Source organism: Trematomus bernacchii, unplaced genomic scaffold (genome assembly GCF_902827165.1).
Source record: "Trematomus bernacchii unplaced genomic scaffold, fTreBer1.1, whole genome shotgun sequence".
NCBI classification, from domain to species: Eukaryota; Metazoa; Chordata; class Actinopteri; order Perciformes; family Nototheniidae; genus Trematomus; species Trematomus bernacchii.
Window position 1 is genome coordinate 722,492 of NW_022987558.1, and position 27,509 is coordinate 750,000.

General features: G+C 41.6%; 3 protein-coding genes across 4 annotated transcripts in view; 2 read left to right on the top strand and 1 right to left on the bottom strand.

Annotated features, from left to right (window-relative positions):
• Nucleotides 1-9: 9 nt before the first annotated feature.
• On the top strand, nucleotides 10-15,983 carry LOC117477269 (carcinoembryonic antigen-related cell adhesion molecule 1-like). 2 transcript variants are annotated; one of them, XR_004555327.1, is made up of 7 exons: nucleotides 10-143; nucleotides 4,236-4,553; nucleotides 4,810-5,088; nucleotides 7,273-7,614; nucleotides 9,774-9,885; nucleotides 10,495-11,381; nucleotides 15,448-15,983. XR_004555327.1 is itself a non-coding variant. In XM_034123941.1 (6 exons), exons 1-6 carry the CDS (start codon nucleotides 86-88, stop codon nucleotides 10,517-10,519), a joined length of 1,134 nt encoding a protein of 377 aa, XP_033979832.1. In that variant the 5' UTR covers nucleotides 10-85; the 3' UTR covers nucleotides 10,520-11,434. The 2 variants fall into 2 exon arrangements, 1 of the variants encoding a protein (XP_033979832.1); XM_034123941.1 differs by lacking the exon at nucleotides 15,448-15,983 and having other exon boundaries at nucleotides 10,495-11,434.
• Nucleotides 12,065-16,116, top strand: LOC117477274 (nectin-4-like). The gene is made up of 4 exons (XM_034123945.1): nucleotides 12,065-12,159; nucleotides 14,337-14,678; nucleotides 15,306-15,447; nucleotides 15,979-16,116. The coding sequence occupies exons 1-4, from the start codon at nucleotides 12,102-12,104 to the stop codon at nucleotides 16,001-16,003; spliced, it is 567 nt and encodes a 188-aa protein (XP_033979836.1). The 5' UTR covers nucleotides 12,065-12,101; the 3' UTR covers nucleotides 16,004-16,116.
• Nucleotides 16,117-23,452: 7,336 nt separating this feature from the next.
• grik5 (glutamate receptor, ionotropic, kainate 5) overlaps nucleotides 23,453-27,509 on the bottom strand; it is a 100,432-nt gene continuing 96,375 nt past the window's right edge. The window contains 4 exon segments of the mRNA XM_034123903.1: nucleotides 23,453-25,774; nucleotides 25,776-25,805; nucleotides 25,807-26,112; nucleotides 27,311-27,477. Of these exon segments, the coding sequence (XP_033979794.1) occupies nucleotides 25,490-25,774; nucleotides 25,776-25,805; nucleotides 25,807-26,112; nucleotides 27,311-27,477 (788 nt within the window). The 3' untranslated portion in view covers nucleotides 23,453-25,489.

The following is a 27,509-nucleotide window of genomic DNA, read 5'->3' on the forward strand; positions in this document are numbered from 1 at the left end:
GGAAATCTTTTAAATTAAACTGCAGTAAGAAGAAGACAAAGCTGAGATCTCACATCCTGTTTCTGTCACTTTGTTGGTGTGCACAATGACTTCCAGCAGATCCCCCCTCGTTCTTCTGTGGTTCATTCACATGACAATCCCAGGTAAGAGACGGTTTTACACATAGCACATTTGAGTAAAAATACTGGTTTCAAAGCTTTTGAAGGTACAACCACTGATTTTGACAATCTCTAAGCCTAAATATGTCTCAAAATAAAACACAGCAACAATTGCAAGTCATGCGACATCCTATAACCGGTGTTCATTTTTACATTTAAGAACAGGAAGGGCGGTAAAAGTAGTTTAAAAGTAGCAACAACGTAATATCTAACAAAGCATCAGCAGCATAATGAAGGTGAAGCATAACAAGTGTAAGGTCTCATACGAGGAAACAGCATGGCTCTTGTGTTAGAATTATTTTTTAAAGGACACCTATCATGCTATATTTTAACAATATATTGTAGGGCCATACCTATATAAAGTATATAAATATAGTTTTTTTTTCAAAATACCAAACAGATCCTGCATTTTAGCCATGCCTCATTTCGCTCCATTTGCTCTTTCCAGCACTGTTTTTGCAGGGGGCTGATTCTGTGAGCTGCATCTGACCACGCCCCCCTGCAGGAGAGGGGAGCGTGCTCTGAACAGCTGCTGGGCTGTCAGAAGAGGGGGGAGATCTCCGTCCTCCGTGTTTTATTATATTATTATTAGGGCTGTCAGTCGATTAAAATAGTTAATCGCGATTAATCGCATGATTGTCCATAGTTAATCGCAAATTAATTGCACATTTTTTATCTGTTCTAAATGTACCTTAGAGGGATATTTTTCAAGTTTTTAATACTCTTATCAACATATGAGTGGACAAATATGCTTTATATGTTTGTTTATTATCATTTGAACAATGACAAATATTCTCATGAATATTAAACACAATAACCTCTGAACATTACACATATTCGCCTCAATTCAACCTGGAACCTCTCACATACAGTGTGTGTGTGTGTGTGTGTGTGTGTGTGTGTGTGTGTGTGTGTGTGTGTGTGTGTGTGTGTGTGTGTGTGTGTGTGTGTCAGAGTTCCCGTTAGAATAATTATTTGCCGGTCAACATGTCCGTTACAGTTTATATCTTCCGGACAAAATTAGAAAAGTGCCGGTCAAATGTCTTCTATGTTATTTATTGAGCTTTGAAACAAATTGATATGATTCGATATTAAACAAACTAATTATAGTAGATTAATTAACTATTCAAATGTGTACAGTAATTTACAATAACACGGGAATAATAAACGGAGCGCTCTCCCCCTCTCCTGACAACCCGCCAGTATCATGCAGCTCACGGATCCAGTAATGAGTGACCCGACAGTAAAACTAAACATATCTATAACTAGTTTAGGTAGTTTGAGAGGTAATTAAAATAGCTACGTGTGATATTCTAACCTGAAGTGTGTGTTTTGTTCCGCTCACCGCTGCAGGTGATCATGCAGAGATGCGTGTCGACTCGTCAGCAGCAGCTGATCTCTCCCGTCAGATTAGACTTTACTCGCGTTTATCTCCATATCGATCAGATCTAGCTAGTTCTAGCTAATGATATGACTACCTGCTTATTAAAAGACACCTAAACAATAAGCGTCGCTATGCAACCGGGTGAGGCCACAAAGTATAACGCAGCATTATGCATTTGTTTACATGCCCACCAGAACCCCGAGGCATTACCAACAGATCAACGCACAATCAACCCATACAGGACATCTCTTTCTCCACATTAAGTGTAGACATTATAATTGACTATTCTTGTCTGTCACATACTCTTTTGTCTGTCACATACTATTCTTGTCTGTCACATAAGTGGCGCAACTGATGCGGTATTGCGCTAAGGGGAAATAATTTTGACCGGACATTTTGACCGGAGAGATTTAGATTTGCCGGTCATCAGCATATTTTACCGGTCATAGTCCGGTAATTACCGGCTAACGGGAACTCTGGTGTGTGTGTGTGTGTGTGTGTGTGTGTGTGTGTGTGTGTGTGTGTGTGTGTGTGTGTGTGTGTGTGTGTGTGTGTGTGTGGACACTGTGATGGATCGTTGGAGCTATGTGCAGCTCAAGGCATATATGCTCGAACGGGAGCTGCCTGGACGCTGCAATCATGTTGCGCGCACTATCCGTGCTGAGTGTGCTGACTTTTCGTACAATGTCCCACTGTCTGGCTACCTGCATAAAGTCAAGTGCATCGGCGCAGTTGTCGGCGAAATGTCGCTCCTCTGTTTTCATTGAAACGGCTCCTTATATCCGTTAGCGCAGCTAGCTAGCACCAGATGCTAACAACAACAACAACACGTAAGGTGTGCCTCACGTGTTGTGTCCCGGTCCTCCCGATGGCCAGTCCGGGCCTGCCGGTGAACGTGGAAGTGTGGTCTGCCACAAGCGGGCGGCAGGAGCGGGGCTGTCAGCATCAGCTTGTAGATGGTATTTTAAACTCGATGTGCTCTGAAACTACGGGGCGGCCGAGGACAAAAAATACACATGCGTTAATCGCGTTAAAATAATTAGTGGCGTTAATTTATTTTTGCGTTAATGCGTTATTAACGCGTTAACTTGACAGCCCTAATTATTATATAGAGTCGTTATTCATTTGTTTTAAAGCTCAATAAATAACAAAGAAGACCTTTGACCGGCACTTTTCTAATTTTGTCCGGAAGATTTAAACTTTAACGGACATCTTGACCGGCGAAAAAAAACCTAACTGAAACTCTGCCGCACGGTCCCCTCGTTCCTTGGAAGAGGCAGAGAGGTGGGTGTTTGTCATCTGCTGGTGGACTAACCGGAGAGAATTACAGTGCTTGCCTCGATGGGGAGGGATTGCATTGAATTACAGCAGCAGGAGCAAACGCTTGCCTCGGGGAGGGAGAAAAAGAGCCACAGCGGAGAATAAACAGAAGGGTAACTATGCGCGGGAAGTCTTCTTCGCTGCTTTTGTGGCAGACTACAGCGCCACTTACAGGCCTGGCATATGTACTACAGCGTCTCCAGCGCTTTCGAGCGGCAATGGCCGGCCGTGGCCCAACCCCACATTCCCCTGATAGGTGGAGTTGGCCCAATAGCCGTAGCGCCACCGTCCTGACGTCAGGACAGTGTTCAAATCTGGATCAGTTTTTATCAGATCCGTTGCAGCCCCTTTTTTAGAGATTTGGGTATGGAGGAAAATAGAGAGGGTTGTGTTTTCTGACACTTGGTGAGTTCCCTGGAACAACGGGGACACATATTCATGTATAAAAGACGTACAAAAGTGCATTTTGCATGATAGGTCCCCTTTAAGTGAACATTTTAACTACACCGTTTTTTTGTTTAATCCATAACAATGTCATTTTTAAGTCAAATCTAAATCTTAAAATAACTTCAACGGTCAGGTGAATTATGTAATAAGAACAACTTTTCCATCTATTATATTTAATAAAATGCATTTACTTTCCTGCAGTTTAAAAAATAAAGTGTAAAAAAAAATATTTAAATATAAAAGTACAAAGATTTTGGCATTTAAGTAATTTATAGTAAAAGTATTTGTTATGCAGTGTGGCCCATTTCAGAATAATATAATAAATACTGGATTTTGAATATTGATGCATGAAAGTGTCAGATCTGATAAAGGTTGTTTTAATTACTTTATACACACCGTTGAAGGATAATTTTGTTATTGATTTATATTTTTGTATTAGCTAAGTATAAAGATGGTCTTAGTCCAAACAAGGTGGGAGAAGAGCCACTTTACAGCCCTGGTCAATCTCTGCATCATGTCTGGTGTGACTCCACAGCACCATGGTATCTACATGTTGTTTGGACATAATAAAAACTAAGCTCTTTTATGAGAGGCCATTTTTCAATTAATTATAAAAGGATCATTTATAAATTGCTTGTTGCGTACACTGTCAATGATCAACAACAGTTCTGGTAAGGTAAACATTTTAGAGGCATAATTATGGTAACCTAGTATTACCCTAACTTTATTCACAGGTTTTGTTTGGTTTACGACCTGAAAGTAATTTAGAAATAACTTGAAACTAAAACTAAGCATTGAAAACAGTCTCTTCACGTCCAGATAAACAGTTTATGAGCTTCCTCAGAGAGAACATAGCTTACTTTTTCTGCTGCAGATTTGTGTTGTGAATGATTTCTACAGTAGATCCTCTCTCTGTCTCTCTCCAGGTTTAACTGAAGGAGCTGGTGTGTTGCCAGACGGTCCTCTGAATGCAGCTGTGGGAGAAACAGTGATGTTCACCACAAATCTGACTCCAGGAAAAACTATTCAATCATTGGTCTGGAAGTTTGGTTCTAAAGAAATATTTACATTCTTTCGTAGCAACTTCCCTGCACCAGAGTATGAAGGCAGGATCACCTTCTTCATGTCTACTGGATCTCTGGAGCTCAGGAACCTGGCTCTAACTGACAGTGGAAGATACTCAGTTAACATGTTAATAGCTGGAGGAGGATCACAGTCAAGGGACACAAGACTGGACGTATACGGTGAGAAAGTTTCACATGTTGCATATCTTTCTCTGCTGAATGAAAATATGCGTAGCGATTGAGCAAGTAAACAATGATATACAGTAGGGCCCTTTATTCTTTGCACCACCATCATCAAATAAAAATGTATGAAATGTTGCTTTTTTTCGTTGATGGAACTTGTAAAACGTTCAATGTGGAGCCAAGAATAATCATGCCACTTCAGTGTTTTCTTCTACTGTAACTTTATAACATATTTGTTGTGTTTCTCCCACAGAGCCAGTCTCTAATGTAATGGTAACCTCCAGCAGCACAGAGCTGGTGGAGTTCAACAGCTCCGTCAGTCTGTCCTGCTCCTCCTCTGGATCCTCTCTCTCTTTCCTCTGGCTGAACAGCAGCTCTGAGGTTACAGGAAGTGACAGAGTTCAGATCACTGATGGAGGATCCACTTTAACTATAAATAATGTGACCCGCTACGACCAGGGACCATTCAGCTGTCTTGTATCTAATCCAGTCAGTGAGGGAACCAGTGATGCACTAATCCTCACCATCAACTGTGAGTAACTCATATGTGCATACATTTGATTCTGCACATTGCTTTAAAGTTGATGGTATTATGAGGCTTCACACTGAGTACATTGTACCAACTGGAGCAGGACTACAGACAGGGACCACAATACTGACCATAACATGTGAGGGAACTTTTCAAACGTTGCGTCTCGTTAAGTGGTTTAAAAAAAAATACTCTTTTACTTAAAGTGTAAGAAAAATATTTTTGAAAAGAAATAAAAGTACAAACATTTTTACGGTGGCCCTGAAGTGCAAGACATCACAGCATTTCCGAAAACACTACAGCCTTTCCGAAAACACTACAGCATTTCAGAAAACACAACAGCATTTCAGAAAACACAACAGCATTTCAGAAAACACAACAGCATTTCACATTGGACGGAAAGGGTATTCCTTTAGGGAGAACACTTCTTTGTGATTGGACAGAGCCAGCCAGAGAAGCACTGCTGTGATTGGTTGTTTTTGCTGCCAGTCAAGAAATGACGCTTCGTGATTGGTCAGCACCCGACAGCGCAATATGTCCCAACACATCAGCCGTTAGCTGTTAGCACACAGAGCTCACAGCTCCTCATATCTGTTCAGAAACTGGACAAAAGTTAAACATGTACAAACCACAGACTGTCTGTGTCATGGAGAATACAGTCGCTGGTTTATTTATGTCTGTATGACGTTGTTGTGAGTGTGGACGGAGCAGCTACAGGTTAGTTTAGCCTGATGGATCCGATTCCATTTAGAAAACACGCATTTTAAAAGCTTTTCGCCTGCCGTCTTGTCTGCAGACTTGTCAAAGCATTAATTCATGGTTTTTACTAACCGGTATCAGTATGTAGTTACTTCGGCATCACTTTGAAACGTGTATTACAATTAAATCACGGTCAAATATGTTCATTTTGTTGTATTTGGTATCTCCCATAGGATTTACATGGAGATACGCCCCGCCCCCTCTCCAGCGCGTCTTGTTTGAATGACAGGAGCAAACACAGCACACAGCCCCGGTGAAACTCGAGCGATTAGAGCAATGCAAATATTGGGTAGTCTACCATAGTATTTACATGGAGATACGCCCCTTAAAAACCATGAATTAATAAAGCATTAATTCATGGTTTTTTCACATCACTCTAATCGCTCGAGTTTCACCCATAGACTATATATAAAGGTTTCACCGCGGCTGTCAGCTGTGTTTACTCCTGTCATTCAAACAAGACGCGCTGGAGAGGGGGCGGGGCGTATCTCCATGTAAATCCTATCGGAATCGGATGGATCAGGCTAAAGTTAAACTAACCTGTAGCTGCACACTCACAACAACGTCATACAGACAAGCTCCGTCCAATCACAAACAAGAAGTGTTCTCCCTAAAGGAATACCCTTTCCGTCCAATGTGAAATGCTGTGGTGTTTTCTGAAATGCTGTGGCGTTTTCTGAAATGCTGTGGCGTTGTGTTTTCTGAAATGCTGTGGTGTTTTCTGAAATGTGTTTTCTGAAATGCTGTGGTGTTTTCTGAAATGTGTTTTCTGAAATGCTGTAGTGTTTTCTGAAATGTGTTTTCTGAAATGCTGTGGTGTTTTCTGAAATGCTGTAGTGTTTTCTGAAATGTGTTTTCTGAAATGCTGTGGTGTTTTCTGAAATGCTGTAGTGTTTTGCACTTCAGGGCCACCGTACATTTTGGCATTAAAATAAACTTCAATAATTTATAGTAAAAGTATTTGTTATGCAGTCTGGCCCATTTCAGAATAATATAATAAATACTGGATTTTGAATATTGATGCATGAAAGTGTCAGATCTGATAAAGGTTGTTTTAATTACTTTATACACACTGTTGAAGGATAATTTAACCTATTACATTTTTTTATTGATTTATATTTTGTATTAGCTAATAAAGTAAATAAAGCTGTCAAATAAATGTAGTGGAGTAAAAGCACACGTTTAAAATACTACAACTACTTCAAAATTGTATTTAAGTACAGTACTTGAGTAAATGTACTTCATTAAATTCTACCAATATTGATCCAACACTGATCGAGATTATGCTGTATGTACACAGGGGAGCCATATCAATAAATAAAAACGGTGTTGAAAAACATGTTACAAAGGAAGGATTCCATATATGTCGTAAAAAGGGGAAATCTAAAAAAAGTAAATTGCCATTATTTCACAATATTTTTGTTGCAGTTCTTGAGGCACAACAAGTCAAAGTGGAGCCTGAAGTGACGGGATACCTCGGAAAGGAGGTCACCCTGCGATGCCAATACATCCCGGGACCAGAAGATGACATAATCTCCCAGGTTCAGTGGGAGCTGAAGACACCAGAAGGAGAGGATATCCTCATCATTGTTTCTAATGCTAACTCAGGAGTTAGTGTCCAGGACACTTTTCTGAAGGGCAGAGTGAAGATTGCAGAACAATCTTTGATCATTCAAGATGTTGAAATGAGAGATGCAGGGTCGTACACATGCATCGTTACAGCTTTTCCCAGCGGTGTGTTTGAAGGAACCACCCAACTTGTTGTTAAAGGTGAGTAAGTAATACTCTCTATAATATGAACTCTGACCCTCAACTCACAAGCAGAAAGCTCACATGATAATAAATCATCAGAATGGGGTTTGGGTTAAAAGGCAGACAGGGAGAGGCCATCCAGATGGTGCAAAGGCAGGCACACATTTAAAAGTAAGCGTGGGTCATGACAGCTGGCGGAAAAAGACAGGAACAACAGGCTACAGCAGGAAGACAACATTTTCAAGATCCAAATCTATACTACCACCATATTTAGTAAACCACACATAAGATGAAGTAAGTCCATATACACAGTAAAGAAAAAGAATATGCCGAAAATAAAAAAAACAGGATGTCTTGCATTTTGCCATTTTTAGAGAATAATAGATTACAAGCAACAGGACATGTCACAGTAGAGGCACGAAATACAAATATCATCCTTAAAATTAGAATAATAGAGCCCATTTAATTGCATCCAACAGCACATTGTTAGGGCAGCGGCAGTACTGTATGTAGGTGACAAAATCCACCTGCCGGCACCTTGAAAGCTCACCAATTAACAAACATTATACCTTTTTCTAAACTATTCCTTTAAAATATCACTAAATAAACAGTTTGCATTGTTGAAAGTTAATCATAATAATAATAATTCATTTATTTTATATAGGCGCCTTTCAAGGCTCTCAAGGTCACCGTACAAATACATAAAAAACAAGATACAAAATAGATAACACCAGCATAAGAAACATAAACAAGACAATGCAGTATATAAATCAATCACTCAAATAACCAAATAAATAAAACAGAGGATGTGTGATGGATAATGATCAGGGTGGATATGCGAGTGTGAAGAGATATGTTTTGAGGCGTGATTTGAAAATGGGGAGAGAGTCAGTGTTGCGGATGTCAGGTGGGAGGGAGTTCCAGAGGCAGAGCGGCTGAAGGCTCTGGACCCCATGGTGGTTAAATGGAAGGGGGGTGCAGTGAGGTTGAGGGAAGCAGAAGACCTGAGTGTGCGGATGGGTGTGTTGATGTGCAGGAGGTCGGAGAGGTACAGAGGAGTGAGGTTATGGATGGCCTTAAAGGCGAGGAGCAGAATCTTAAAAACTATACGGGTTTGGCGGGGAGCCAGTGAAGTTGTTGAAGAACAGGAGTGATGTGGAGGGGGTTCTGGTTCTGGTGATGATGCGGGCGGCAGAGTTCTGAACCAGTTGAAGTCTGTGGATGGATTTGAGAGGGAGACCAAAGAGAAGGGAGTTGCAGTAGTCGATGCGGGAAGTGACCAGGGTGTGAACAAGAATGGCGGTGGTCTTAGGGTTAAGGGACGGGCGGAGGCGGTTGATGTTGCGTAGATGGAAATAGGCAGACCGAGTGATATTACTGATGTGAGATTTGAATGAAAGTGTGCCGTCGAGGATGACACCCAGACTCTTAACCTGAGGGGAGGGGGAGACTGAAGAGTTGTCTATTGTAATTGAGAAACTGTCAGGTTTGGTTAGGGTGGATTTTGTGCCAATGAGGAGAACCTCTGTTTTATTGTCGTTAAGTTTGAGAAAGTTAGAGGAAAACCAGGATTTGATGTCCTGTAAGCAGTCAGACAGGGAGGATGGAGGGAGGATGGTGGTTGGTTTGGAGGACAAGTAGAGCTGGGTGTCATCCGCGTAGCAATGAAAGTGGATGTTGTGTTTACGGAAGATATTGCCAAGAGGAAGTAAATAGATGATAAAAAGAAGAGGCCCCAGGAGAGAGCCCTGGGGAACACCGGTCGTGACTGGAAGTGGCTGTGATTTGAAGGTTTTGAGTTGGATGAACTGAGTGAGGCCAGAGATATGATTTAAACCAGAGGAGGGGTGTGTCAGTGATACCGATGGAGGTCAATCTGTCAATGAGGATGCTGTGGGAAATGGTGTCAAAAGCTGCACTAAGATCAAGGAGGATGAGGATAGTTAATAGTCCGGAGTCAGCTGCCATGAGGAGGTCGTTAGTGATTTTCACCAGTGCTGTTTCTGTGCTGTGATGGGGGCGGAAACCAGATTGAAATTGTTCGTACAGGTTATTGTCAGACAAGTGGGTATGGATCTGGGATGCAACAGTTTTTTCCAGGATTTTTGAGAGAAATGGTAGGTTAGATATGGGACGAAAGTTATTAAAGTTAATCATATTTGTGTTTCTTTTTGCAGAAGGGCTGGGTTCAGAAGGGCTGCCCATATTAGCAAAAATAATCACTGCAGGAGTATTTGTGCTGATAGTAGGGACCATGCTGGCCACCACTTTCTTCATCATCAGAAAAAGGTGTGTGTGTGTGTGTGTGTGTGTGTGTGTGTGTGTGTGTGTGTGTGTGTGTGTGTGTGTGTGTGTGTTTGTGTGTGTGTGTGTGTGTGTGTGTGTGTGTGTGTGTGTGTGTGTGTGTGTGTGTGTGTGTGTGTGTGTGTGTGTGTGTGTGTGTGTGTGTGTGTGTGTGTGTGTGTGTGTGTGTGGTGTGTGTGTGTGTGTGTGTGTGTGTGTGTGTGTGTGTGTGTGTGTGTGTGTGTGTGTGTGTGTGTGTGTGTGTGTGTGTGTGTGTGTGTGTGTGTGTGTATACAACATGAGGTGTTGAAACGTTCTCCATGACTAAGAGGTTTACAACATGAGGTATAAAGTTTCAGCATTAAAGTTAACATTTAAAAAAGAATAACAACATCTTTATCCTCTACAGTCGTACTGCAGACTATATTAAACTCGCTGTACTCAGTCTAGTCAAACTCTGAGGAGAAGCTGCCATTCAGTGGTTTATCAAAGCACAAACTTTAATTCATCAGCTCTTAAATATTTTTAAAAAATCAGGAAGTAAGATCGTGACAACTGATTTTTAAAAAAAGGTTATTTCCCCGAGTTACAGTTCCTTGTTTGTCTGTCTTTCAGATACGGTCCAGTGCCAAGTGATTGAACAAGAGGAGGTGAGCTGGGAGATGGTTTCAGGCAGTGGCGACTCGTCATTAGGGGCAGGTGCAAAGCCCCACCTAGTGTCAGCAGAAAGTAATGAAAATAATAATTCCAAAAATATGCAAAAAACATATCTTAAAATATATTTTAAGATCATGTTTAGTCATCTGATTTGTCTGTACATTACTGTTTTAGTCTGCGTTCTTCTAATTAGTGTCAACAGTGTGCCTATTGAGCGATGTGGGGCAAGCCCCTCTCTCTGCTGTCAAAATGAATGGGTGCTGTAAAAACTACACTGCGCATGCTCAGAGTATTTTTCTATTCAATGTGTGCGGCAAAAAATGTATCACCAGTGGGGCATAGTGCTGGCAACCCCACCAAACGTCATTAGCTGAGTCAATATCACTATAAAGTAACTTTGGTGTCCCCATCAGAATCACTCAGACATCATGAAAATGTAGCAGAATAATTAAACTCTGAGGTCTTATTATAAATGGCCAAACATTTACACACATATCAGTACAATGATAAGTCTCTTGAAATGTGTTTTTCATTTTATACCGTATTTTTTCATTGGATGCATGTGATTTTAGCATGTCCCACACACTGCTCTGCTAACTACAGTGTGTGTAATAAGTGGTTAAATGATACTACATTTTAAAAATAGTTATATGGTTTTATTATCCACAACGAGTTATTTGATAAAACGAGTCATTTTGATCATGTATATTCTATTTTCATAATAATATTGAACATTTTGCATGTGTCCCTGTCATTATGGGGTAACTGCCCCTACAGTATAGTATATAACTTATATTTCGTGTGTGTGTGTGTGTGTGTGTGTGTGTGTGTGTGTGTGTGTGTGTGTATACGGTGCATGTGTTAAATGGTTATAATAAACTTTAACACAGTAACGGTAGAGACATTTCCATTGTTCATATTATTAGCTTAAAGAAAGAACATTTGCACATTTGAAAGGTTGAATAGATTATATATTACAATGTTTAACCTATAAATAAAATGTTGATCCTGCATACCTAAAACTTCTATAAAACATGCATTTAAATATTATCATTTACATTTGAATGATAATCTTTATGTGAAAAACCTTTAACTTTTCCCTTTAACTTTGACCTGAGCTCATTTCACAGGACACTTTTTATAAAGCTTAAGGAAATGGACTCCCATCTATAATTGGGTTTAAGGAAGCACCACCCAGATAAAGGCAAGATCATTGTAAATGTTTGGGGAATAAAACACTTCTTTTGGAAGAGTTGAGGAACTTGTTTAACTTTGACATCCTGGTCTGACTGACCCGAGAGCTTGAGTGTCCATTCTTAAAAAATAACAGAAAGGAAAGATTTGTAATTTCACTTTCATTCATACACCTTGTCCTTTAATTTAAAAACACACGAGCTCTCCTCTGCACATTATCAGAATGTCACCACATGAGGTCACTGTGCTACTGAAGGTTACTAACGGCAACAGGAGGGATGAACCAGGACATCTCTTAAATTAAACTGCAGTAAGAAGAAGACAAAGCTGAGATCACACATCTTGTTTCTGTCACTTTGTTGGTGTGCACAATGACTTCCAGCAGATCCCCCCTCGTTCTTCTGTGGTTCATTCACATGACAATCCCAGGTAAGAGACGGTTTTACATATTTGAGTAAAAATACTGGTTTTAAAGCTTTTGAAGGTACAACCACAACTATATTTTTGATTTTGACAATCTCTAAGACTAAATATGTCTCAAAATAAAACACAGCAACAATTGCAAGTCATGCGACATCCTATAACCGGTGTTCATTTTTACATTTAAGAACAGGAAGGGCGATAAAAAGTTAACATACGGTAAATTCAACATTCAGTAAAATAGCACAATTTTTGGATATCTGTTTAAAAGTAGCAAAAACGTAATATCTAACAAAGCATCAGCAGCATAATGAAGGTGAAGCATAACAAGTGTAAGGTCTCATACGAGGAAACAGCATGGCTCTTGTGTTAGAATTATTTTTTTTAAGTGAACATTTTAACTACACAGTTTTTTTGTTTAATCCATAATGATGTCATTTTTAAGTCAAATCTAAATCTTAAAATAACTTCAACGGCCAGGTGAATTATGTAATAAGAACAACATTTCCATCTATTATCTTTAATAAAATGCATTTACTTTCCTAAAGTTTAAAAAAATATATACTCTTTTATTTTGAAAAAAATGTAAGTACAAACATTTTGGCATTTAAATAAACTTAAATAATTTATAGTAAAAGTATTTGTTATGCAGTGTGGCCCATTTCAGAATAATATAATAAATACTGGATTTTGAATATTGATGCATGAAAGTGTCAGATCTGATAAAGGTTGTTTTAATTACTTTATACACACTGTTGCTGCTTGGATTATTTAACGTATAATTGTATTAATCATTTTTATTGATTTATATTTTGTATTAGCTATTAAAGGTGGGGTAGGTAATTTTGGAGGAACCAGCTCGAGTGCGCTAGAATTTGAAAATACACAGCCGGAAAAAATCTCCCACTTCCTTACAGAGCCCCTCCTCCAACACACACACAAACGCGCACATGACCAATGAGGGCACGAGATAAGTTTGTGCACAGATGGAAGGCTGACAGGCAGGTAGGCCATCCAGTTACTTTAGCCGGGCCGGCTAAAATTATTGGTCGTGCTTTTTACAGTACTACGGCTTCCACAGATGAATTTGGTACCACTTTACAATAAGACTCCCCTTATAAAGGATTCATGAAGGGTTTGTAATTAGGTTGTAAACACTTTATTAATCATTAAGAACCATTTATAAACCAGTTCGAACATAGTTTTCATACATCAGCACAGGCTCACTATTTGGCAAGATGACTAAGCCTTATATTGGCTACTTAGCGAGAATCAACTCAGTGAACAACAGATACCAAGGATGCTAGCTGATGAAGAAGACGAAGTAAGCTAGGTAGCCAATATAAGGCTTAGCAGTACAGATAAATGTGGGCTCACTATTTGGCAAGCAACCGGTCACAGTTGCCCTGTTTATCTCATGTCTTATAAAAGCTTATTAATGATTTATAAAGTGTTCACGAACTAATTAATAAATGTATTACAAACTATTCGTAAACCCGTTATGCGGGTAGTCTTATTGTAAAGTGGTACCAATTTTTTTATGGATTTTTTGTCAAAGCACTTAAAGTGGACCTATCATGCTATATTTGAATAATATAGTGTAGGACCATACCTATACAAGGCATATTTATACTTTTTTTTGTTCAAAATACCAAACAGAGAGATAGAAAATAGAGGGTTGTGTTTTCTGACACTTGGTGAGTTCCCTGGAACACCGGGGACACATATTCATGTTTAAAGACGTACAAAAGTGCATTTTGCATGATAGGTCCCCTTTAAGATATTCATTGCTATCGGGATGTTACGAGCATTCCATGGAATATAACAAAAATGGTATCTCGAGCCGGTTTCTCAAACGTACCTACCCCACCTTTAAAGTAACTTAAGCTGTCAAAAAAATGTATGGAGTAAAAAGTGCAATATGGGCTTCTAAAATGTAGTGGAGTAAAAGTACACGTTTTAAATACTACAACTACTTCAAAATTGTATTCAAGTACAGTACTTGAGTAAATGTACTTCATTAAATTCTACCAATATTGATCCAACACTGATCGAGATTATGCTGTGTGTACAATAAATAAAAACAGTGTTGACAAAGATGTTACAAAGGAAGGATTCCATATATGTCGTAAAAAGGGGAAATCTAAAAGTAAATTGCCATCTTTCCACATACATTTTTGTTGCAGTTCTTGAGGCACAACAACTCAAAATGGAGCCTGAAGTGACGGGATACCTCGGACAGGAGGTCACCCTGCGATGCCAATTCATCCCGGGACCAGAAGATGACATAATCTCCCAGGTTCAGTGGGAGCTGAAGACACCAGAAGGAGAGGATATCCTCATCATTGTTTCTAATGCTAACTCAGGAGTTAGTGTCCAGGACACTTTTCTGAAGGGGAGAGTGAAGATTGCAGAACAATCTTTGATCATTCAAGATGTTGAAATGAGAGATGCAGGGTCGTACACATGCATCGTTACAGCTTTTCCGAGCGGTGTGTTTGAAGGAACCACCCAACTTGTTGTTAAAGGTGAGTAAGTAATACTCTCTATAATATGAACTCTGACCCTCAACTCACAAGCAGAAAACTCACATGATAATAAATCATCAGAATGGGGTTTGGGTTAAAAGGCAGACAGGGAGAGGCCATCCAGATGGTGCAAAGGCAAGCACACATTTCGTGGGTCATGACAGCTGGCGGAAAGACAGGAACAACAGGCTACAGCAGGAAGACAACATTTTCAAGATCCAAATCTATACTACCACCATATTTAGTAAACCACACATAAGATGAAGTAAGTCCATATACACAGCAAAGAAAAAGAATATGCCGAAAATAAAAAAAACAGGATGTCTTGCATTTTGCCAATCTTAGAGAATAATAGATTACAAGCAACAGGATTAAAGCATGTCACAGTCGAGGCACGAAATACAAATATCATCCTTAAAATTAGAATAATAGAGCCCATTGCATCCAACAGCACATTGTTAGGGCAGCGGCAGTACTGTATGTAGGTGACAAAATCCACCTGCCGGCACCTTGAAAGCTCACCAATTAACAAACATTATACCTTTTTCCAACTATTCCTTTAAAATATCACTGAATAAACAGTTTGCATTGTTGAAAGTTAATCATATTTGTGTTTTGTTTTTGCAGAAGGGCTGGGTTCAGAAGGGCTGGGTTCAGAAGGGCTGGGTTCAGAAGGGCTGCACATATTACCAAAAATAATCACTGCAGGAGTATTTGTGCTGATAGTAGGGACCATGCTGGCCACCACTTTCTTCATCATCAGAAAAAGGTGTGTGTGTGTGTGTGTGTGTGTGTGTGTGTGTGTGTGTGTGTGTGTGTGTGTGTGTGTGTGTGTGTGTGTGGTCTATATTATGTAGGAGTATACAACATGAGGTGTTGAAACGTTCTCCATGACTAAGAGGTTTACAACATGAGGTATAGAGAATAAATCAGCATTAAAGTGAACATTTAAGAAAGAATAACAACATCTTTATCCTCTACAGTCGTACTGCAGACTATATTAAACTCGCTGTACTCAGTCTAGTCAAACTCTGAGGAGAAGCTGCCATTCAGGGGTTTATCAAAGCACAAACTTTAATTCATCAGCTCTTAAAGAAGTGGAAGAAAATTCCCTTTAAAAATCAGGAAGTAATATCGTGACAACTGATAACTATTAATTGCACAGAGAAGAGGTTTTGCAACGCACCTGCACTGGTGAACAAAAGCCACTACTTCCTATTATTTGTATTTCTAAAGAACAACTTTTTAAAAAAAAAGGTTATTTCTCCGAGTTAGAGTTCCTTGTTTGTCGGTCTTTCAGATACGGTCCAGTGCCAAGTGACTGAACGAGAGGAGGTGAGCTGGGAGATGGTTTCAGGCCACATCTTTAAATTGCCAAATCACTTTTTGGATTAGTTTGAACATTTACCCCAAAAAAAGCATTAAGTTCTTTGTCTAAAGAAGTTAATGCAAATAACAAAAGCAAGGTCCTTAAAAAACACATGAGTGTGTTCTACTCTGATGTCAGGCTCAAAGTATGCACGGACGTCAATCAACATACAAAGACTGAAAAATGTTTCAAAGTCATAATATAGCTGTCTTTTTTTCTTTTACAATTGAAATCTATAACTTAAATGTTGTAAACATTCAGCAAACTTATCACATCAGTAAGTCAACTGCTCCTGAAAGTATAAGTCCCATGTTATTCTATATTTTTGGACAAATCCCATAAAAAGGCAAAAAAACAGAGTTTTTTTTTTCTTTGCAAACTCAAACATGATTTAACGCTGCATTGGTTGGTGAAATATTTGCAGCTGTGGATTAATACAAATAAGGGAGATTTTACAGCTGCATTTCTGTGTGTGAGTACTCAAAATACTGTGTATATATACTGTATGACTCAAACTAAACAATGCCAAAGTTCATTCCCCAAGTGCCACTTATTTCTTTCTTTCTTTTTTTAAACATGAAAAATGTCATCATTAATCTTCTCAAGGTTGCTATACAGCTGCAAACATATCACTGAATTAAGAAATGTTAAACTAGTGTTTACTGATGTGATATGTTGCATAGGTGGGATTCTAATAACCTTTCAAAAACAAGGTAGCCCTACTGTGCAAAGACTTCAAGCCAAGATATAAGGCGACCAGATAATAATTCACTGAGAATAGACCAATACATTTATACATTAGGTTGAAACACAAATGCACTAAAACACTGAGTAATAAGTTCAAGAGGTGCATTTCTAAATGTTCAAAATGTAAACATAGGAACAGAGATGGCCTACCTGCTCTCTCCAGTCTGTTGCTGTCATGGAGAAGAGGCAGCAGGCAACAGTTTCATGATTAATTAAAAAAATGCTAAAGTTTACAGGCACGGGAATAAATGTCCAAACTGATAATCCTCAGGTAACTGGAGTGGGGCAGGAAAAGGTGCAGACTTTTTCAGTGAAACTTCAGGGGTAGCAAAGACATGAAGCATTTAACAACATTAACTAGCATTTTACTGTGAGAGAGGCTGGTCCTGCAGGGCTGATCAGGTAAAGTGGAAACAGGTGAGCAGGTTACGTGATTCACCGGACGGGACGCTTAGCAAGCGCCTCTCGATTCCACCGGGTCCGTCTGCGTTGCGTCACGGCTGCGCCGCGGTTTTGGTCCGGCCTCCTCCGGCGTCACGTTTCAGAAGCATTTCAGAAGCATTTCAGAAGCGGAGCGTCTTGCCTGCCGGCTCGCAGTTTTTGTTGATTTGGGCATATTTCCTGGACAGGCTACTTTGTACAGACAAAGTTAATAATAATTGTAATATTCCAGTTACAAATGACATGAATCAAAGATGTGTTGCTGTATTTTAGTGGTAAAAAAATGCATTCATCATCATAATTATTATATATATAATTTACACAGTGCCTGTAAACCGGAGGAGAACGCTGGCATTTCTCCTCCTACTTGAAAGACTACGGAGGGATAGGGTCTGCAAAATTAGTTTATTTTGGGGATGGGCCGGATGCTCTGACCGGTCCACTTCCTGCCCGGCGCCTCTGCAACGCCTCGCGTCGCGTCGAAAAATAGACTTGAATCCTATTTTGAGCGGAGCCCAGAGCCGAGACGCTTCTGGGACGCTTCTGGGACGCTTCTGAGCTGTAACGCGGCGTGTCTGGTGGAATAGCACCCATTGACTAGAGTGGCCGCGATCTTTGCGAACGCCGCGGCGCAGCCGTAACGCGGCCGTAAGGCGGCCGTAACGTGACGCAGATGGACCCGGTGGAATCTTTAGCGTCCACACGGCGGCGTGCGTTGAAGCTTGCCGGTGGGCGTGTCTGAAACTCGACCCGCCCCTGACACATAAACACGCGGTTTGCTTGGCTAGAGCTTGTACTGGCATATGATTTGATTGGCTGACGCTTCCGTCGCAGCTTCAAAAGTTGAACTTTTCTCAACTTTTGAAGCGAGCAGCGCGAGCAAAGCGAAGCGACGGAACCACAATGCAGTTCGGCAAAGCCTGACGTCACCCCATTCAAAGTGAATGGGAAGAAGCGTTGAAGCTTCAACGCACGCCGCCGTGTGGACGGGCCGCAGCATGCGTTGAAGCTTGCCGGTGGGCGTGTCTGAAGCTCGACCAACAACCAATCACATTCATCTCCTGCCCCGGACACACAAGCACGCGGTTTGATTGGCTAGAGCTTGTACTGGCATATGATTTCATTGGCTGACGCTTCCGTCGAAGCTTGAAAAGTTGAACTTTTCTCAACTTTTGAAGCGAGCAACGGAGGCAAAGCGAAGCGACGGAACCAAAATGCAGTTCGGCAAAGCGTGACGTTACCCCATTCAAAATGAATGGGAAGCTGCGTTGAAGCTTCAACGCACGCCGCCGTGTGGACGGGTCGACTGCGCATGCAGACTTCACTCCACACTGAGTCTAGTTTGATTTGTGGCGTTTGTCGAGAAAAATAAAGGATTAACAAACCATTGTTATGTGTTAGGAGATTCCCCCTAAACAACATCAGTGTAATGTGTCATTAAATAATTTAAAAAACAGCTAAATGACTGGCAATGTAACGTGCAGTGTGGATCAGTAACTGCGCATGTGTAGAAACACCAGACGGCGCGTATCCTCATTTTCTTTTTGTCTTAGTTTGTGGTGCAATATTTAATTTTAAATGAAGGCATAATTCAGCAGTCAAAACTGTCAAATGGTGTTGATAAAGTACAAACTAAGCTTACACAAAACAAAAAAGATAAAACTTCAAACTAATAATTTATTTTGTTTAATAAGGACCTGCAATTGTGTTACTCTGAGCTGTCATGAGATAATGGGAGAAAACACACATCAGATGTTTGCTTTGTAACACATTATAAAAGGCTCATTTAGTATTTCTGATTTGCCTTGTTGTTTTCAATTTGTCATGTTGAAATTCAGTGCTTAAGACATTTGATTGCAACAACCATCTGTGCTGTCGAAACACATGAGAACAAAATTAGTTTTTTGGATGTGAAATATACTAACATAAGGATTCATATTACATTGTTTACTTTGTTGTGCAGTGACATCTGTTTTCTGTTTAAATTAAGTGTCTAAAATGTGTTCATGCTTTTGAGATAATTACTGTAAGTTACGTTGCCGGTTTATGAAATGATGCTTTGGAGCAGAAGTACAGAAACAACATTTCTGTAAATGTTCTCTACTTTGCTTTAAAGCAGAACTTGTTGTTGTAAGTGTCTCTTGCTTAATAAAGGTCAGCACCTTGACAGACCTTACCAAATGTGTTCTTGATTACTAAAGAGTTCTTTCATGATAGAAAATGTATGTGAAACAAACACCATTTAAAGGAAGTGGGAGCTCTTTTTGCAGAATGAGCACTTTTACTTTTGTTACTTTTAAGTCGTTTTTGCTGTACTTCTACTTAAAGAGGCCTTTTTATGCTCACTTTTAGAGTTAATGTTTGTATTTAGTGTCTCCACTGGGACATGTCTCCATGCTTTAATGTTCAAAAAGCTCTTTATTTTTCTCATACTGCCTGTGCTGCAGCACCTCTTTTCACCCTCTGTCTGAAACCAGAGCCCAGTCTGCTTTGATTGGTTAGCCGGCCGGCTCTGCTCTGATTGGTCAACTGCCTAGAGATGTCCCGCCCCTCAGTTTATCACGGTACAACAGGGATCACCAACTACATTTTTCCAAGGGCCCAAGTTATTCCTAGAGACACTTTCGGGGGCCAGCGATTTTTATATGTAGCCCTGAATTTTGAAGTTGTTGACCGGGGGGGCGGGCTAGTGGAGCACGCTCATGTACTGTCAAGTCGCCGGAGTAGCGGGGGCTACTGCGGAGCGCATAAAGCAGACGCTAACAAAGGATCACTTCTTCTTCAAGGCAGGGAAGGCTACGCAGCACGCAGGCTACTGTCCCGCAGCTGCTGCCTCTCTGTTGGGCTCCGGTACTGCACATTACTCACGAGACGTTGTAAAACAAAAACTAACCACTCCGCCAGCGCCACAGCACGTGCCAGATTTGGCCCACGGGTCGCCAGTTGATGGTCACTGACGTACAATGTGTTGGAGCGCAAGCCAATAGATGAGCGAGTGTTACGTAGTGATGTCACTAATAAGAAACTCCCTCTAGAACGATACTCTCCAATGTTTTAGTGTCTTAGTGACTAATGGGGGGAACCATTTTTTAAATTAAAGGGACAATTGGTTAACACACGTTCACTAGAAGAGTTTGCTTTTGCCATCAACAGAAATATCTAATGTTTTTTCTTTAACCTTCAATTTTTCAGTTTGTTTATCTGCATGTGTGACTTGTTGCCAGGTGACGACAGTGGAAACGTGAGTAAGAGTTTAAGAGGGGAACGCCTTGTTGTCGTCTGAGTTTTTGTTATCTTTTTCAATGTCATGGCGGAATATTTAGCTGACTTCAACAATGTGGATGCATCGCAGGGTGTTACACAATAACAAACAGGCTGTGGATGAAGTGAAAGGTAAAGAAAATGTTTTATTTCTCTGTAGGATCCTTGCCATAGTGTTGTCAGTGGTAAAAACAAGCACTTTAAGTGGACGTATATTGACAAACCTCTATTGCCGTTTAGTGGCTGCCCTCTGCAAGGCATCGCTCAATACTTGACCAATTTCCCAAATTGTTGTCAGTATTACTCACTTAGAAAAACAAATGTTTAGACTAGGTTGAAAAATACCAAAGTTCTTCTTCTTCTTCTATGGTCCTTGGTAGACCAACAAACACACACCAACACAGACTATAACATCACTGTTGTTCAACATGTGCTACAATGCTTTTACTGACTTCTTCAGTATATCAGTGAATCATGACCCAAACATGATGAGTAAAGACGCAGCAGACCTTCCCGCTCAGAAAGGAAAACACAAACGTCACTATGAGACTGTTTGAATATTTTTTTATTCCAAAAGAAGTTTGTGTGTCTATAGGTTTTGAACAACAGGGCGATCTCTCTGCAGAGCACCATTGCACCTCCGTCCCAACACCTCCCACCCCCCCCCCCCCCCCGCCCTTCACCCACAATCACACTATAGAACCTCTTGCTCTTTAATAGGAATAATAACAACAATTTCATCATAATATTCATCATCAGTTTTAATAATCCATTTAGCACTAGTATAGAAATATGAAAAAATACCAAAGAAAAGAACATAAAAGTAAACCAAAAAGCTTTGTTTTGTGGAGTGACTGCTCAGACACCCCGTCTGATTTGTTTTGTGACCCTCCCTTACCTTCATACTAGAAGTTATACAAACAAACAATATTCTTTTTAACCTTCATCTTGCTTCTAGTAAACGCTTCCAGCTGATGTTTTGAAGCCGTGGATGGACCCTTATTCGTTGTCTATGCGCAGCTGTCACACATCAAGTTTGTGAATTCGTACCACAACAAACCAAAGTGAACACAGGAAAGAGACAAAATTGAAAACAACAGTGGGTTTACAACCTTTGGACAACAAGGGAATTGGAAATGAAGGTGTGGTGTGTGTGTGTGTGTGTGTGTGTGTGTGTGTGTGTGTGTGTGTGTGTGTGTGTGTGGTGTGTGTGTGTGTGTGTGTGTGTGTGTGTGTGTGTGTGTGTGTGTGTGCGCGCGTGCGTGTGTGGTGTGTGTGTGTGTGTGTGCGTGTGTGTGTGTGTGTGTGGAAAGGGGTTGGCTCCGGTTGCCTTGTCAGCATTCAGAACACAAAGGGAGAAGTAAACAGAGAGGAACTGAATCCAGGCCGGCGTCTGCTGACAGAAATCATTCGTAGAAACAGCATAATGTGTGCAGACAATGTTATCATTCATTATCTGGAGCACAACACTGTCGACAAATCTGTTTCCCTGCGAAATGCATAATTTCATACGGCAATGCAACGTTTGCCCAGACAACAACGCCATGTATTTTTTTTGTATAACCCAGGGGGAATTGTGAAGGGCTGAACTGGTGGGTTTCTATTTTACATTGTATGACTGCTGAATATGGATGGGTGGGAAGTGAGGGATCGTAGTCCTGCTTTTTGGTCGGATCTGAATTGAAAGCATGTCACCCCTCGGTTAAATGTGAAGCAGTTTGTAAATGCATGTGTTTTAGAGGAAACTCATGGGTGTCAAGATGTTTTCCAAGTGGGGAAACACGGGGCCAGAAAAGAAATCAAAACAAGTTCAATTGAGAATCAGCTGTTGAAAAGCATTACATTCATACAATCTGCTGCCAGGAAATCAAACCATAACAGACAAACACTAAGAAAACACAGCCAGGATGACGGGGATACGTTTCCTCAGATTACCCTCATATGTTTATTTTTTGGAGCAATAGTTACTTACTATATCGAAAAGAGTGTGTCAAAACGCCTTAGTTAAGTGAATCACTTTACAGCGAGTATTTTGGGAGCTGATTAGATAACTGATTCAATAAACACTGAGACACTGATGAGTCAATGACCTGCGGTGCAGAAAATACAGCACTTGATAATCATGTCATATCAAAAATATATATATATATATACTATGGGATAATGGGCTATTGTGCAAAATAAATCAGGACATGTACTTCTGAAGGGACACTCACACAGAGGTGTTGAACCACAGAGAACACACTGATAACTGAAGGGAAATAACGCTGCAGAAAACACAACTCATTATTACAGTTTAGACCTCAATCTGATCATCTTGCTTTATAAGGACACTACTATAGAGCTGTCCATGGCCAAGCCCCAGCCTACATCAATGACCTGATCCACCCTCACAGCACAACCCGGGCCCTGAGGTCCTCTGAGCAAAGCCTCCTAAGGGTGCCCCGAACCAGGCTAAAAACTAAGGGGGACCGTGCCTTTGAGGTGGTGGCCCCAAGGTTTTGGAACAAACTCCCCCAGACACTAAGAGCCTCTGCCTCAGTAGAGATTTTTAAGGGGCAGTTAAAGACCCACCTTTTCCGACAGGCCTTTGGGTCGTCGGAGGAGGTGAGTTAGTAGCTGTCTTTTATTGGTGTGTTATCGTATGTGTTATCCTATGTATTACCTGCTGCTGTTTTATTCTACATTTTATAGTTGTACTGTGAATTGTGTCCTGTGTACTGTACTGTAAAGCACTTTGTACATCCGTGTTGAGAAGGGTGCTATATAAATAAAGTTTTACTTACTTACTTACGGTCTTTCTTTTTGCCGCTGCTTTTAATTGAACTATTCACATCTTAAACTGCACTGTAACTTTTAACTTTTATCCATGTATTTTTTCTTTTAATGTTTATTTTATTATCTTTTCTTTTTAATGACTGATTTTAAATGCCATTTTCATAATGTCTTCCATTTTTGTAAAGCACTTTGAATTGCCTTGTGTTGAAAGGTGCTATATAAATAAACTTGCCTTGCCTTGCCTTGCCTTACTTACCTACTTACTTTTTATGTAAGCATTCATTTTATTCCTTTCGGATTAATATCGGGTGATGGCCCTGGTGGTCTCATCCCTTTCAGTGTTTGTATTTTGTACAACAAACACATCCTAATTACTTTCTAACTTCTCTTAAAATGGGCACCATTACATAGTTTCCTTAGAAAAGAGAAATAGTCTTGAGAAAACGTGGCTCAAAGCTTTGCAACGGTGTGACTCCTTTGAGAAATCCATTGCATAGAGTTATAAAAGATGACATGCTCTGGATAATTATAAGTCTGATCATTTTATCAATTCATTGGTGGTTTTGGTCTTTGTGCTGGATTTGTCGACAATAGGAGAATTATAGTTTCAAACCAGCCTTTTTCTTGAATGCTCTATGTAATTATACCACATGCTGTGAAAACAGTGGCATCTTCGGGGATTGAGAATCTGGTAACAATGTAAAGTACGCTCTTAATGATCACCAGTAATCAAAAGTGTGCAGAAGTGGAAATGAAAAGCCTAAAATCTGCAATTCCACCAGTGAATTCCCTTTAAGCACCGTGGCTAATAAAGTGTAGTGTTTGGATTTAGCTGAGCAGTAGGGCTGTAACATTAACAGCGTCATTAGACGAGCTTCTCTTCCCAGGCGCAGTGAGAAAAAAACATGTATTTATTCTAAATCTATTTATCAGCATGTTTCTCTGTGTTCAACCCCCTCCCGAACGAGTCCCCAGCCACCGAGGGGAGTAATTAGGCGATCAAAAGCTAGAAACAGTATTGACGAGGCTGTGTTGAGTCTATCAGTCTGGCAGGAGCCAAGTTGCTAACCCGAGAGGAGAAGGAGCTGTAGCTGGAGCCCGCTGGCGCGTTAACAAGCGCCTTAAAAGATGCCCAGAATTAACAGATCAGGACAGATCTAATAATGGAAGTAGTTCAGCTCAGGATTTCTCATTCAAATTCAGTGGTGTCCTTTTCCCTCTCTGCCTGTTTCCTATCTCATCTCTCTCTGTTCCCCTATCGTTCCTCCCTGGTGCCTCTCTATCTCCTCTACGCCGTGTGAGCAGAGGTGAGAAAGGAGTAAAGGCTTGGCAAGTGTTACCCGGGACAACGAGGGACATTCATTTCACATTTCAAAGCCTCTTGCTCTGTCTCTCCGTCCGATTATCTAACATTTGTAGAAGGGCGCTGTTGCAGGGAACATGGTTCTCCTCACTTTAAAGTATTTAAAGACACATTTAAACACATTTTTTTTTACAAACACCACACACATAGTGTAAAGAAAGGCAGACAGTTTCCCTCTGCTACTGTTTGCATTTTGTCTTTTCAATCCAGCTTCCAGCTACGGGTCACAGGGAGGGACACAAAACTCTCGATCACAATAAGCCCCCAGTCGAGTTTCTTACTTTGTCATAATCCACCGTATTGTCACATGTAGTCTGTACTTAACTCTGTAATTCCCACTTAGAAACAATGGTAACAAAACGAGAGAGACAACAAAAGAAAAGAACAACAGGAAATAATTCTCTGGAAGTCTTTTAGTTGCGGTTTTAAATCACATACGGATACAGTATGTCCTCCAACAAGGCTTCATTTTAATAGAGGGGGTATTTAGAGTCTGTGGAAGAAAGCCAGCGCCCTCAAATCTGAAGGTGAAGTGAGAGGGGGAGGAAGGAGAGAACAAGGAAGCCAATGGAAACCATCAGCTGGTCATGTGTGTTTCCGCTCAGATGTGTCCAAACTGAACTGTTAATGGGAGTTTATGACAGAAGCTGAACCGACCGCCTCACAGTATTCAGGTCACGTGTTCCCTCTCCTTATAAAGGTCGTCTCATTTTCTATTGGCTCAGTTCATCTTTTTTCTCCCTCCATCCCCCTTCTCTTTTTGTCCTCCGATACATTTCTCAGGTGGAAACAAGCAGTGTTTCTCTCAGCAGCTGTTTCTCCCCCCCCCCTCCCCCCCACGCCCCTCTGCTCTCAGTCCTGGTCGCCCAGCAGGTCTGTGGTGTTGCTGTTCTGTGGAGGAGGGAGGGGTCTGGAGGTGTGGGGCGGGGTGCCGTGGTGTAGCCGCCGCGGGCTAGGCCCCCCTGCGCCCTCACTGTCTGTGTTGGTTGAGGATGGGGGCGGGGGTGGGGGTAGCCTGGGCAGGGGGGCCGATGACGGGGGTATTCTGGTGGAGGTGGACCCTAAGGTGCCCGATCTCAGGCTCTGGATCCTCCGGCACTCCTGGCAGATCCGCACGTGGGTGCAGCTGCGGGCGGGGCAGCATCACCGGGGTGGGGGCCGGTGGAGGGAGGAGGAGGGGTGGTGTTGGCTCCCAGGGGATCATCGAGGATCCGCTGGGGACCGGGGCCCCAGATCAAGGGGTCCCGAACCTCCAGCTCCGCCCCGTCAGAGGCCCGGCCTCCGCTGTACAGCTTCCCGTTGCTGAGGCGCATCTCCCGCACCAGGCGCAGCGGGCGGGGGGCGCCCAGCGCGATGCGGGCGGGGTTACGCAGGGCCGCCGAGCTGCTGAGGGGCCGACGGCGCCGCATACGGGAACTCTTCTTACAGGAGACGGCGTTTCGGAACTCGGTGATCATCTCCTGACAGACAGACACCTGGAGGAGGGAAAAGGAAAGGAGGAGGAAGGAAAGAGGGGAAAGACGGGAGGAAAGGAGGGGAAGGAGGGAAGGAGGGAGCGCCACAGACACAAAGTGGGCAGGCCGCAGAACAAGGCGGTGGTGAGGCGGGACGTAAAGAAGAAGGGAAAAACGAGGAAATACAAAAAAGGAAAAGCAACAGAAAAAGAGGCGGGATCAAGGCAGAGAGACAGTGAGGGTTGGTGGAAGAAGAGTCGCAGAAGAAGCGAAGGCACAGAGATCGACAAATGGAGGGATGGTGTCGGGACAGAAATGAGGAGGCGATGGGGGAGGATGAGGAGATGGATAGAGATGGGAGAATATCCAAGGAGCAGAGAGAGTTATTACAATCCAACCACACAAAACACCAAAATGTTGTTTAGTTTATGGACACTTCATTATGGCATTATGGCTGCAAACTCAGGTGCACAGACGCAAAGGCACACACACACCCTCACACACACACACACACACACACACGGATATTTGTATCATTCCAGCATGACCAATGTTATTTGCAAACACGACGGCAACAGTCCACTACAGACAAACCACATTTTCGTTGAAATCATAATCAAAAAAAGTAATGTGCTCACATAAACAGAAACAATACTCGTTATCGGAGAACAGACACTGATGACAGGAGGTGTGTGTGTGTGTGAGGGATAGAGGGGGACGCACAGTGAAATGGGTGAGAAGTAATCCAAGAATGGATACGAGGAATACCAGCGTACATGTGAGGCATGTAAAAGAAGATACATCATGACATTTAATGCCAGGGAATAAGATCACACTACTTATCTATAGCAAGCAAATATTGCCATCTCTCAATATTGCTTATCGGTACCATCAAGATTAGCTCACGGACACTTGCTGCCATACTGTTAAACACCAAACACTAACAAAGGGCACAATGACTTCAAAACAGGCAGGACATGCAAAGTCAAATCAATCCTTGTATTAGTTGTAAACATTTCGGACAGTTCAGGGGCCGCATACTTGATCATTCCTCTCATCTCAACATGCACATAACACGTTAGACCTCAAATGTTAGAGCACCCACAAACACATGGAGGCAAAAGCTGAGAGAAATCTACTCAGTCTCACACACACACACACACACACACACACAAAACAACATAATCAAAAGGGTTGGCGGGATGCCATGGGAACCTACTGGGGTGTGTCTGTGGGGTCGGCGAGGGCAGGTATGGGGGCATACCTCATCGGTGTCAGCAGAGCGGCGTGTCGACCACACGAACTCCATAATGGCCACAAACACGGCGATGATGAGGCCACAGATCAGAACCACGAAGATGCCCCCAATGTTCTCCATGCCCAGACCTGAGAGGGGGGCCACAGGGGACAAACATTAG

What these genes read in the sequence shown, in the direction of transcription:
- LOC117477269 (XM_034123941.1), top strand. Translation starts at nt 86, where the DNA reads ATGACTTCCAGCAGATCCCCCCTCGTTCTTCTGTGGTTCATTCACATG. An exon ending in CACAAGACTGGACGTATACG is followed by an intron (nt 4,554 to 4,809) that starts GTGAGAAAGTTT and finishes TTTCTCCCACAG; the next exon opens with AGCCAGTCTCTAATGTAATG. An exon ending in TTCTTCATCATCAGAAAAAG is followed by an intron (nt 9,886 to 10,494) that starts GTGTGTGTGTGT and finishes TCTGTCTTTCAG; the next exon opens with ATACGGTCCAGTGCCAAGTG.
- LOC117477274 (XM_034123945.1), top strand. Translation starts at nt 12,102, where the DNA reads ATGACTTCCAGCAGATCCCCCCTCGTTCTTCTGTGGTTCATTCACATG. An exon ending in CATTCACATGACAATCCCAG is followed by an intron (nt 12,160 to 14,336) that starts GTAAGAGACGGT and finishes TTTTTGTTGCAG; the next exon opens with TTCTTGAGGCACAACAACTC. An exon ending in CACCCAACTTGTTGTTAAAG is followed by an intron (nt 14,679 to 15,305) that starts GTGAGTAAGTAA and finishes TTGTTTTTGCAG; the next exon opens with AAGGGCTGGGTTCAGAAGGG.